The sequence below is a fragment of the Toxorhynchites rutilus genome, chromosome 3 (assembly GCF_029784135.1).
Source record: "Toxorhynchites rutilus septentrionalis strain SRP chromosome 3, ASM2978413v1, whole genome shotgun sequence".
NCBI classification, from domain to species: Eukaryota; Metazoa; Arthropoda; class Insecta; order Diptera; family Culicidae; genus Toxorhynchites; species Toxorhynchites rutilus.
Genome location: NC_073746.1, coordinates 263,967,623 through 263,980,814, shown reverse-complemented (window position 1 = coordinate 263,980,814; position 13,192 = coordinate 263,967,623). Strand labels below are relative to the sequence as shown.

General features: G+C 37.8%; 1 protein-coding gene across 1 annotated transcript; it reads right to left on the bottom strand.

The window, feature by feature from the left end:
- Positions 1-3,310: 3,310 nt before the first annotated feature.
- Positions 3,311-4,540, bottom strand: LOC129779765 (astacin-like). The gene is made up of 5 exons (XM_055787437.1): positions 4,396-4,540; positions 4,151-4,339; positions 3,773-4,090; positions 3,567-3,709; positions 3,311-3,499 (listed from the first exon to the last, which is right to left on the bottom strand). Exons 1-5 carry the CDS (start codon positions 4,538-4,540, stop codon positions 3,404-3,406), a joined length of 891 nt encoding a protein of 296 aa, XP_055643412.1. The 3' UTR covers positions 3,311-3,403.
- Positions 4,541-13,192: the final 8,652 nt, after the last annotated feature.

Here is a 13,192-nt window from a genome sequence, read left to right as displayed (position 1 = left end):
TGCAGAATGATCGTGGCATACGAAATTGTTACGATTCTAATGAGAGCCCCGTGTTACTGGAACACATTACTAACCACCACTTATTTTCTATAATCACAACAAAAATACAAACAAGGGTTAAGCGATACATATTTTATTTGAGAGTTTATCATATTATTATTCAATTGCGAATCTTTACATTACAACGATGTAGGCAAATAGGACTGTTAAACCTGCAAAGCTGAATATAGGACCAACATCCAATACTGTCTATCCTGACTGAGCGAAACAATACATTTTCTTGACCCTTGTAATGTCACTTGCTGACATACCGACCTCATTGCCGAAATCTTTGTTCCAGGGTTTCTGAAAAAATGTTAAACGTCGTTAACCATTATCATCCCATAAGTTTAGCTAAACAACAGGTACGTACTTTATTTACTTTATTTGGAGCTGGCTGCTGCTGCATATCTCGAATAATGCATCACACTTCCATAGTCGTACGGAAGGCCGAACAATTCAACCTGTGGGTATTATATCTTTTCGTAATTGGCAGCCCAGAAAGTAGCTGGAAATCGTTATATGTATCAATGATCTGATATCCGTAGTAGAAGAGAAAAAGAAATCTTACTTGTGTTGTATTCTGGTAACAATGCGCTTCTGTCAATTGTGAGATGTTCGTCACGATCAGGGCGAATATGCTCGTGATAAAGTCCAAGACCATGCAAAATTTCATGGGTTACGGTACCAGTTGTCATACAACCGGGAGTTTGCAAATTCACATTGTTATATTGTTGATAGTCACTCCTTCCAACATACGACCAACAACCAGATGCACTGTTATCGATATATTTCTTCTGACAACAAGACAAATTGTGAGCAACAATACATTTCCTTGATTGTTTACCGAATGGTCGAATATTCTGGGACCGAGAAGAAAACAGATAATTCATTGTTCAAAAGTTGGAAATTGCCGCCCATAATTATCGGCTACTAGTTGCGCTAACAAACGAATCATGTTTATTTTTTCAAAATAGATAGTACTGAAAATAAATTTGTTCGAAAACATCGTTTTGAGAATAGCAGTGATGAATGTAAAATCCAATTTTGAAACAATGCTTTCAATGTACTGATGAATGAGTACCTTTTGTATGTTGTAATCAATGTAGACAATTGTTCAGTTAATAGTTTTATATTGGGTGTCCAACTTAATTCGTTCCGTTGTTTTGCATGAAAAATAAACTAATTTGAATAATAAAATGCATTAATACATTATTCAAAGTATTGCCGTAATCTATCATTGTAATCATTGTAATTTGGGTAACGATAACCTCGCAAAATCTGATCAGTCGTTCTCCCGTGATGACATTTTACACGTACGTGGGAAAACCTTCTTTTATATATAAAGATTATATATTTATTATATATTTACTTTAAAAATAGTAAAATTTAAAAAAATATGATTTTTTATTGGTTCATGCGATAGAGAGATGCATACAAATTGTAGAACTTGGGATATTGTGTACGCCAGATTGAAAAAACTAGTTCCAAGAAAAACGCGTTTGAAGTTTTGTGTTTAGGTCGCACTAGATTAGATACCGCATCAGAAAAAAAGGAAATAACTCGGTAAATAATAGGATTTTCGAAAAGTTCTTTCTTGAATGCCTAAACTTCAGAAATATGAAGAAGAAAATTGTTGATTTTTTTCAAATTTCTAGATTAGAATACTACCTTACGCCTCACAAAGGTCCGATGATGTTTTGACCAGCATTGGTAAGCTGCAACTACAGTTGAAAGGTTTTCAGTGGTACCATGACAATGGGTTCGTTTGCATTGGAAAAGACCTCATTCCGTCCAATTCCAATACCTTCACTTACGCCCAATCGAAAAATATTGGGCAATTGTCAAGCGGAAATTAAATAAGGGTGTCAAAGTGAGTCGGGATGCTGCAGACATGAAATCATCGTGGAATGAATTGGGCGCTGAGGCTGACCAACAGAGAGTCCAAACTTTGATGGAAAATATCTGAAGAAACACGGAAATACGGAAATTTGTTTAAATTGTAACGGAGTAATTTCAATATTTTTCTGAATAGAAAAAGAAATTATCTGCATTAGGATATAAAAAAAATATTTTTTGTAGCTTCAACCAATCTGGAGAAACAACTGTTTTGTGAATCCGGATTCTAAATGTTTCAAGCCTTATCAATTGCATCGAGCCTTAATAAATGCTTAAAAATTTTACAACTCATCCAAAAATCAATAGCACTGTTTTCAATATTCGAATAGGACTTACTAATATTAATAATATGTAATTTATCATTGACCTAGTCCCAAGCGTCATTCTGTGTGTTCTTTGTGCAATATGGTTGGTTCAGGTCAATCACGGAGAGCAACTACGAATTGGTCGGTGTTAAGTCAGGCCATACTATGTGACATTTTTATGATTTTGAGAAAAACGAACATAAAGTTTAATGCTCTGCGATTTTCAAAGCATTTAATTTTTTTCATTCAATATTGTTCTCAGAAATGTTAGTTACTCTCTGGCAATACTTTGACGCATGATAGTTGTTAAAAAAACATTAAGTATCGTCCCAAAAAAGGCAGTTATTTTGCGGCCTATACATACATGGTCCACTCTGACTGAACAAAATGAATCATTTTTTAAGAGTTGGTTCATTATGATTGAACAATCTCGAAATATTTTTCAATAAATTAACATTTGTGAGTCAAAGTGTGCCATTCCGCTATGAAAATTAGAGCGAGAAGGATTGTGAGTTTGGAACTGCATAAACATTTGTTTGCGTTCAGCATAATATTTTCTGCCATCTACTGCTGGCATAAATATCATTACATGGCAAACATGTTAAGCATAAACTTCCCATTTTCAATCATCTTAGACAGTATTCGTTAATAGATTCGTCAAATTTGAATTCATTGTCACCGCTACAGCCTAAATCTCACTCTGAAATAGTACATTTTGCGATCATTCACACTGAAGACCAGCATTTTTCACTGATCCGTTCAGTCGGAGTGGAACAAGTTTATTTTTTAATATACTCAGAATGTGCACACCTTACACTAACGGGTTCAAGTACATTTCGACAAGGAACCTATTAGCTTCAATAAAAAGTTTTGTTGGTTTGAATTCGGCGATCGGAAATTGTTCAAATTCAATATACAAATGATTGTCACATGGTCCACTCTGTCTGCACATGCTATAGAGCCATTTGTAGTGTTCATGGTTTGTTAGAATATAATTAAAGATGTTTAAGTATGAAGTCATCCAGGAGTGTTTTTTTCTATAATTTTAACAGTAATACAAGTGAAGATTCTGCGAAATATGTTTTATTTGAGAGTTTATCATAGGGAAATTGGACTGTAAAACCTACAAAGCCGGATATAGGATCAACATCCAAGGCTGTCTATCCAGACAGAGCGTTACAATACATCTTCTTGACCCTTGTAATGTCACTTGCTGACATACCGACCTCATTGCCGAAATCTTTGTTCCAGGGTTTCTGAAAAAATGTTAAACGTCGTTAGCCATTATCATCCCATAAGTTTAGCTAAACAACAGGCACGTACTTTATTTACGAATACCGGCTTGTTGGAGCTGGCTGCTGCTGCATATCTCGAATAATGCATCACACTTCCATAGTCGTACGAAAGGCCGAACAATTCAACCTGTGGGTATTGCATCTTTTCGTAATTGGCAGCCCAGAAAGTAGCTGGAAATCGATATATGTATCAATGATCTGATATCCGTAGTAGAAGAGAAAAAGAAATCTTACTTGTGTTGTATTCTGGTAACAATGCGCTTCTGTCAATTAGGAGATATTCATCACGATCAGGACGAATATGCTCGTGATAAAGTCCAAGAGCATGCAAAATTTCATGGGTTACGGTACCAGTTGTCATACAACCGGGAGTCTGCAAATTCACATTGTTATATTGTTGATAGTCACTCCTTCCAACATACGACCAACAACCAGATGCACTGTTATCGATAGGTAAACATATTTGACCATTTTGGCAATCAACGAAACGGATACATGTTTGAGCAGAAATGTTACTCAAAGCTTTCTTGATAATAGCTATCTCATCAGCAGCTGAAGGTATAAGATTAATTAGATTTTTTAAAGTTTACATTATTGATGTTAGACACTTACTGAACTTTCCAGTTATTTTGAATGGAACAACACCATTAGGCCATCTTACGTTCGGATTGTTGTCTGAACGTATGGCATTCTCTTCCAGTTCAGGTCTCAGCATAATATCGCCTTGGAAATAGATGCCCATGCCTTGCTCGAACGGGAATGTCTTGTTCACGCTTCGTTTATAATGGCGCATACGACGACCTGGAATGATATAGAACTCTCAAAATATGATAAAAACTCAAAATTGTCTTTCTTACCAACTTCATCGTGAGGTCGAATGGCAAAATGACGATCTCCACGCTTATGCCCGTTCCGTATTGGAACCCGGAACCGTCCTCTCCGAGCAGTCACAATGCCGCAGAGCAGCACGGTTAGTATTGCCAAACGAATCCAGCCGTTCATCGTTCCAATCTGATAGCAATTACTGCTGAGACAGTCTTTTTTATATTTCTTCTGACAACAAGACAAATTGTGAGCAACAATACATTTCCTTGATTGTTTACCGAATGGTCGAATATTCTGGGACCGAGAAGAAAACAGATAATTCATTGTTCAAAAGTTGGAAATTGCCGCCCATAATTATCGGCTACTAGTTGCGCTAACAAAGGAATCATGATTATTTTTTCAAAATAGATAGTACTGAAAATGAATTCGTTCGAAAACATCGTTTTGAGAATAGCAGCGATGAATGCAAAATCCAATTTTGAAACAATAATTTCAATGTTCTGATGAATGAGTACCTTTTGTATGTTGTAATCAATGTAGACAATTGTTAAGTTAATAGTTTTGTATTGGGTGTTCAATTTAATTCGCCCTGTTGTTTCGCATGAAAAACACATTTATTTGAATAATAAAATGCATTAGTGAATTATTCAAAGTGTTGCCCATCGCTAGTCATTACTTTTCCTCATATTTCTGGTAATTTACTGATTCCATCGCGAAAGAAGCGTTTATTTTTGAAGCCAAAAATGAATCTGGATTTTTGACATTCGGTTCTCAAGTAAAGCGTATGCCATTCAAAGCGTTTTGCATTTATCGAAACAAATGGTAGTCGGAAGAGGCAAGGTCTGGGCTATAAGGCGATTGAACCAAAAGTTCCCATCCGCTATTTTCTAAATAGTTTTTAACTCGAACAGCAATATGAGGCCGAGCCGTGTGATGATAGAATATTATCGACTCGTGTCTGGTCGCATAATCCGGACATCTTTCGACAAAAAGCTAGCTTGAAACGGTTTGACCTGATTTTAGTAGCTAATAGAGGTTCACACTCTGAACACAACCTTTAATTCAACCAAATACAGAGTATTACTATGGCACCATTCTTTCGTGCGTGTCGTTCAAGCAACATTTCGGAGATGCAAAATCGTGTTTCGACATCTCGAGCTTCGAGTCATTTAGAAATAGCTTGTCAAGTTACTCTCAATGGTTTTTCAAGCGTTTGACCCGAATTCCGTCCGAGTAAAGTCTCTAATTTTTTAAAACTTTTTCGATTGACCCAGACTCTTCACACAAAAATCGTCACTTTCGATCCGTACAAACTATTTCCTACAAAATCTATCTGAAGGTGCTGTCACCATAACTTCTTCAAGCATTCGATGCGCTGCTACTGCACTTTTCTTCCAATGGAAACATAAAATCAATCAAACTGAACTGGTTGTGCAAAGACTTCTGAACAACATATGGTTGACAGATGTGGACACTTCACGATTCAGCAAAAACAGCAGCTTGTTTCATCTTGCAGAAACGGAACGAATTAAACAGCACACCCAATAAGTTTCTTGTGGGTTTCCTGTGTCGACTGTCGGTAGATAGAGAATAACCGGAGAAATAAGCGAGAAACAATTATCTTCTATCTATCTATCCATATATATAAAAATGAATTTCTGTCTGTCTGTCTGTCTGATCCTTAAGGACTCGGAAACTACTGAACCGATCGACGTAAAAATTGGTATGTAGGGTTTTTTTTGGGCCAAGGAAGGTGTTTACGATAGTTCGAGACCCCTCCCCCCTTTCTAAGGGGGGCTGCCATACAAGTGAAACACAAATTTCAGTATAACTCGAGAATTAATCGAGCAAACGAACCCAAATTTGGCATGTGGAGGTTTTGGGTGCAATAAATGTTTCTATGTTGGATAGACACACCTCCTCCCTCTCTAAGGGGGGCGGGGTGTGCTACCATACAAATGAAACACAAATTTCAGTATAGCTCCAGAATTAATCAAGCAAACGAACACAAATTTGGCATGTGGAGGTTTTAGGGTGTAATGAATGTTTTTGTGTTGGATAGACACATCTCCTCCCTCTCTAAGGGGTGGAGAAACTGCCATACAAATGAAGCATACATTTATGCATAACATAAGAACTAATCTAGCAAACGGAACCAAATTTGGCGGATGTGGAGGATTTAGGGGGCAGTAATTGTTTCTATGGTAGTTTGACAATGCTCCCATCTCTCTGAAGGGGAGAGGGACTGAATAACTCGAGAACTAATCAATCAAATGGAATCAAACTTGGAATAAAAAGTTTTTAGGGTTCGATAAATGTTTCTATGATGGTATGACATCCCTCCCTTCTATGGAATGGAGAGGGGATCACATAAAAATATAACACATATTTCAACCAAACATGACAATTGAAACTTTTCGGAAAATTCTGAAGGGAAATGGGAAAATTCGGGAAATTCAATTCGAATATGTTCTACAGTTACATAGTGACAATTGATGTCCATTTGATGTTTGGCCAACGAAATTGATTTTTGTTTGAAAGTGCAAATGGATTTTAATGTGATAAAACGCACTCCTATATCTTCTTCTATCTAGATAAATAAAAATGGATCGCCGAATGTGTTGATAAGAGCAAAACTCGAAGAAGGAATTATCCGATTTAGGGCTGTCTTCATTCTATCATATTTTCTGTATCAAACATGTATTCGATGTAACGGGGAAACATGTTATTTGCAAGTGATTGAAAAATCTTGAACGAGAATTGTATCTGAAAATAATCTGATATGACAATGACGAGTTTTGGTAGAAGTCCTAGGAAATGTATAGTAAATGTAAATTGTAAAGGGTCAATTAGAAGATGAATCAATGAACAGTTCTGCGATTGGACTCATGATCGAAAGTAAGAAAACGTGAACGTTTGGAGGTATTGATTACAAAAACAGGAAGTGGGTTATATCTATGGTAATGGTGACGTAGGACTATCGTTGATTTAGTGATCATTTGTTTGAAATTGAATCTGAATCCATTCTGAATGAAAGAATAAATGAATATTTTGGGGGACTTCGAAAACGAGACGTTAGAGGTACAAGGTTTTATGCATCCAATATTGGATATGAATATATCCTACTGATGGGGAAGAATAATCTTCAGAAGCTTTCCTGCTAATTGCACTTGATTGAAAAATAACAGAACCAAATGTATTTGGTCGCAGAAAAACATTAAAAAAACATTAAAATAAACTCTTTCGCTTGCATGTTATTTTCAATGCCAAGGGGAACTGGCAGATTATTTTGCAGAAGCGATATCTTTCCGGACTCTTCTCGAAGTCCACCACCAGTGGTTAATGCTAACTCGATAACCACCTGTTAATTGCACTTGATTGAAAAATCACAAAACCAAATGTATTTAGTCGCAGTGTTATATGGTTAGAAAACATTTAAATAAACTCTTTCGCATGAATGTATTTTTCAATTCCCAGGGGAACTGGCAGATTATTTTTCAGCAACGATAATATTCTTCCGGAATCTTCTCGATGCTGGATGGCATTTAAACGAAAGAAGTTCCGTACGTATATATGTGTGTGGCGGCCGCATCGATATCTCAAATGAAACCGTTTTTCGGTGCTGATAATTTCTCGGTCGTCTTCTCTTCTTCTGATGGATCGGCTTTTCTGCGCTCCCTCACAGTTCCAAACAAACTGTATGTGTTTCAAGTCAGGTTAGGCCAGGTAATGAATCTCTTGATCCCTCGCCGTCCAGCTCGTCCAGCTCGTTCCGCTCGTTCAGCTCGTTCAATAACGATGTTGCCTTGTCGATGTCGTCACGAAAAATGAATGCGTTTCACCACCAGAATAACACTTAAGTATGCTTTTTGTGCATGATTGAATCGAGAGAAGGTGTGGTTTACGATGAATTTCGGCGACTGAGCAATAATCAATTGAAAATTATATAATTTTCGCGAGGCGAAACATTTTCCGTTGCGCGCGCATACAATATTGTATACGAAAATTTTCTACTGATGGGGAAGAATAATTTCAGAAGCTTTCCTGTTAATTGCGATTGATTGAAAAATCACAAAACCAAATGTATTTGGTTGCAGTGTCATATGGATAGAAAACATTAGAATAAACTCTTTCGCATCAATGTATTTTTCAATTCCCAGGGGAACCGGCAGATTATTTTTCAGCAACGATTAGATTTTTCCCGATTTTCCTCGATACTCGAAGCCCACCAGTGGTTAATGCTAACTCGATAACCACCTGTTAATGGCACTTAGTTGAAAAATATTTGGTCGCAGTGTTACATGGATAAAAAACATTAAAATGAACTCTTTCGCATGAATGTATTTTTCAGTTCCCAGGGGAACTGGCAGATTATTTTTAAGCAACGATAATATCTTTCCGGAATCTTCTCGATACTGGATGGCAACCAAACAAAAATAGTTCCGCGCGTGTATGTGTGTGTGGTGGCTGCTCCGATGTCTCAAGCGGAACCGTTTTTCGATGCTGATACTCTCTTGGTCACCTTCTCTTCTCCTCCTGCCTCCTGCCTCCTGGCTTTTCTGCCCTCCCTCACAGTTCCAAACAAACTGCATGTCTTTCAGGTCAGGTCAGGCTAGGTAATGAATCCCTCGATCTCTTGATTCCTCGCCGAAAAAGAATAACTTTCAGAAGCTTTCCTGTTAATTGCGATCGATTGAAAAATCACAAAACCAAATGTATTTGGTTGCATTGTTATATGGATGGAAAACATTAGAATAAACACTTTCTCATCAATGTATTTTTGAATTCCCAGGGAAACTGACAGAATATTTTTCAGCAACGATTAGTTCTTTCCCGATTTTCCTCGATACTCGAAGCCCACCAGTGGTTAATGCTAACTCGATAACCACCTGTTAATAGCACTTAATTGAAAAATATTTGGTCGCAGTGTTACATGGATAGAAAACATTAAAATGAACTCTTTCGCATGAATGTATTTTTCAATTCCCAGGGGAACTGGCAGATTATTTTTCCAATCGCTGTTCAATTAGAACTGAGTGGATTTCCGAGTGGCGCTCGCTTATATACCGATTGGTGATTTCAATAGCCTGTTTTGAAATCAATTTTAAGACTATTGAAACAAGTTTTTGGATCAAAAAGTAACAAGTATATAACGCGTAGACATTTTATCTTTCGAATGAAGTGTTCATCATACCATTTCGTTCAGTTTATTAGGAGCTATTAATGCTCAAAATCTCGGTCTCCGGCGTAACGCTTTCGTTTTCGAAACTTTGATTTTACACCCCGGTATAGAAATGAAAGACGTAGTCCTACGTCAAAAATAAATTTTGGGTGGGATGAAGTTTGCCGGGTCAGCTAGTAAGAAATAAATCAACGATAAGGAGAAAAGAGGGATTGGTTTAGGTTTTCGTTCTGCATAAGTATGAAACAAAATAATTCAAACTGTGCTCCACTGAAGCGTGAATATGCTTCGCGAAAGTATTTCTAGATGAAATAGCAGCGAAAAAAAACATGGTGGCTTAGTTAAATACGTCCGCATTCAACTTGCGGCAAATTATTAAGTATCAATAAGAACGCTGCAAAAGTTTTTTTTTTCAATTAAACAAAAACGGTTTTGGATATCAATAAAATTCTTTATTCATGTGAAATTACATTTGATGCCCTGTCGATCTACTTTTGTAGCGTCCCTATTGAGAAACCCGATATTTAGTGAGGAATTTCTCCATGGAAATGTTCATGTGAAAGATTTTTTTTTGAGTTTTGTTTTTCAATATTTTCTTTTCTTTTCAGTTAATCCAATTTTCTTTTCAGGTTTTCCAATCAATCACTTTTTTTACAGGTTTTTCTAATAAATCGTTTCCTTTTAGCTTCTGGTTTGCTTTGTTTACCTCTCTATGACAGACCGTCCGTTTCTAGTTTCCATCGTTCCTGTACCAAAATGTTAGAGAGAGGTGCGACGACTGTGTTGCTGGAGCAATGTTGTCATGTTAAGGTGACACAGTAACAGTGACAGTTCAGATGTCATGATTTTTCATAAAATCTGAACTGTCCTCCACATGCCTAATTTCATTATGGAATGATTAACAACCGAACAAAGCTTAAAGGGCGAACACGAAATTATTGCGACACGAAAATTGCGAAAATGTCATGCCAATTTTCTTATAATGTTTAGAATCAAACCAAAATTTTAGGATAGTTTTATACATATATTTACTTCAAAAATCAAAAGAAAAGTTAATCGATGGAGCCTTGAGTGTAAAATTGAACGCATTTTCGCTTGATGCCCTCCATCAAAGTCTTTACAGTGTCATCCGGTACCAGTTTCTTAGTTTTTTTCCTTTTTCTTAACATGTCCTTCTCGTCTTTGACTGTCTTCTTGCTCTTCCGAAGTTCCCGCTTCATTATTGCCCAGTACTGCTCCACCGGGCGCAGCTCCGGACAGTTTGGCGGGTTCATGTCCTTTGGACAGACAGAATTGGCCTCATACCACTTCAGGACACTTTTAGAATAGTGGCATGATGCCAAATCTGGCCAAAATAGCGGAGCTTCGTCGTGCTGCTGCAAGAACGGTAAAAGGCGCTTTTCGAGGCACTCAGATTTGTAGATCTCGCCATTTACTGTGCCCTTTGTCACGAAAGGCTCACTCCTCAGTCCGCAAGAGCAGATGGCCTGCCAAACGAGATATTTGGAGGCGAACTTCGACATTTTCTTCTTCTTAAATTTGTCGTCCACATCGAACTTGCTCTTGCCGATGAAAAACTCTAACCCCGAAATTTGCTTAAAATCGGTTTTTATATACGTTTCGTCGTCCATCACACAGCAGCCATATTTTGTCAGCATCTTCTCGTAGAGCTTTGTTGCCGCTCATCGCGGTTTGGGAAGTTCTGTACCTTGTATGTATGTAGTCCAGCTCTCTTCTTTGCATTCTGGACGTAGCTCTGCGACATGCCGATTTTTTTAGCCAAATCACGGCTTTAGACGTTGGGATTTGCTTTAATCATCCGTTTCACCTTTCCCTCCGTCTTTTTGTTCTCCGGTCCTGGTTTTCTTCCAGCTCCTTTGCCGTGGTCCAACGTCAACCGCTCCTAGAACCGCATCAACACTCTGGAGACGGTTGAATGGTGAATGTTCAACATTTTTCCCAACTGCCGGTGCGACAGGAAAGGAAATTCCAGGTTCGATATTTTCACTAGTTTTGAGATTGTGATATTTTGAGAAAACTACTCACTTATATCAATGTTCACTTTGAGCAGTTTATTCGCAGCTTCGCTTATTCTCTAGTCAAAACTTTGCATTGCGTGCTTTAGCTGGAACAAAATGATCTACAATTGCATCTAGATCAAGATCTGCTGGCGATTCTTTCACGATCGAAAGAATTGCCAAGCCATTGAGTCGGTCTTGTTTATTTTAGAACGCAGATAGTTAATAACCAATTTAAGCTTGCTGAAACTGCGTTCGCACGATGCCACTATAACTGGAAGCGTCAGGAAAATTCGGAGCACCGTCTCGATGTCAGAATAAACTGCCTCGAGAAAATATTTAAAAATAATGTTAATAATGCTTAAAGGCGCCGAAGAGTTCAGGTCAGGGAATAGGTCCTTCAATTGATCCAAGCCGTTAGTCCGTCTCCCGTTATAAATGGAAAATCTGGTGCTATATCCGCTATAACTTCTCCACGCCGTTCCGACTGAATACACATCATTGGCGTCGACTGGGAGGTGCGTGGCGCCACTGATGTATAGTATGCGTGTTTATGATGCAGCTTAAGCAATAACTATTCAATGTTTATTAAAGCATTCTTCAGAATGAATATAGATTCGACGACATTCAAAACAGTAGCCGATTTTTTCAATTGTTAATGAATTGTTCACACGTAACACGAATTATTGGATTTTTGAAATTGTATATCACAACATCAGGTCACTGTTCAATAAAGAGACTTAGCATGATCTCACTTCTGTTTTTTTGCGATATGTCCAGCATACAAATCCGTTCAGTATAGGAATCACTGTTAATTTTATAGCAGCGGTCGTAGTAGGCGTATCTGAAATTTTCTGACATAAAATTGTTTGGAAAATCTGTATCTTACGACGGAAAAGTTGTGCAGGATGAAAATCGAGAGAATAGATTTGATTTTGGACTCCCACATTAAAAATCTGGCGTGGTCAAGTACCAAAATCGCAAATTCGCTGAATGTGGCTAAACCGACCGTGTATGATAAGCTGAAATGTTTCCCTAAACGTACAAATATGTTCAGAATAGATCAGAGGACGCGTCATAGTGGAGCTTACGATGGGAAGCTGGGGTTAAGGGTATTGAGAACAATTAAGGCAAACCCGGGATATTCGAACTACGACATCGCCAAAAACACAACTCTGACCAAAAAAAAACGAAGAATCCCTATGCAAGCAGGTTATTGTAATTTCTGTGCCTGAATGCATCCAAACAGGACAATGAAGCAAAATCTGGTGGGCAAAAGACGCGCTCAAAAGTTGTACTACAAGGCTTTGAAGAAGAACGAGGGATGTATGCTGATTAATGACGAAACGTACGTGAAGATGGATTTTGAACAGCTCCCAGACTTGAAATTTTATAAGGCCACCGGAGATGTCCATAGCCAATTTGAGTTCGTTTCGCTGATGAATTTGCCAGGAAGCTCGCAATTTGGCAAAAGATTGGCTGCTGTGGACAGATGGTTCTCGTCACAAACAAGACAGTGAACTCCAGATGAATAGGGAAGAGTACCTATAGAAACGTCTCCTTCCGTTTTTTAAGGGGGTATTCTAGTGTAGATGCTCAAATTTCAGACGTTATTTCGAGTTCCGAAAA

Excerpts from the sequence above, each read along its gene's own strand:
- LOC129779765 (XM_055787437.1), bottom strand. The coding sequence starts at position 4,540 with ATGAACGGCTGGATTCGTTTGGCAATACTAACCGTGCTGCTCTGCGGC. Across the intron at positions 4,091-4,150 it reads CAAAATAACTGGAAAGTTCA|CTGCTGATGAGATAGCTATT; the intron begins GTAAGTGTCTAA and ends TTATACCTTCAG. Across the intron at positions 3,500-3,566 it reads AGCCGGTATTCGTAAATAAA|AAACCCTGGAACAAAGATTT; the intron begins GTACGTGCCTGT and ends ACATTTTTTCAG.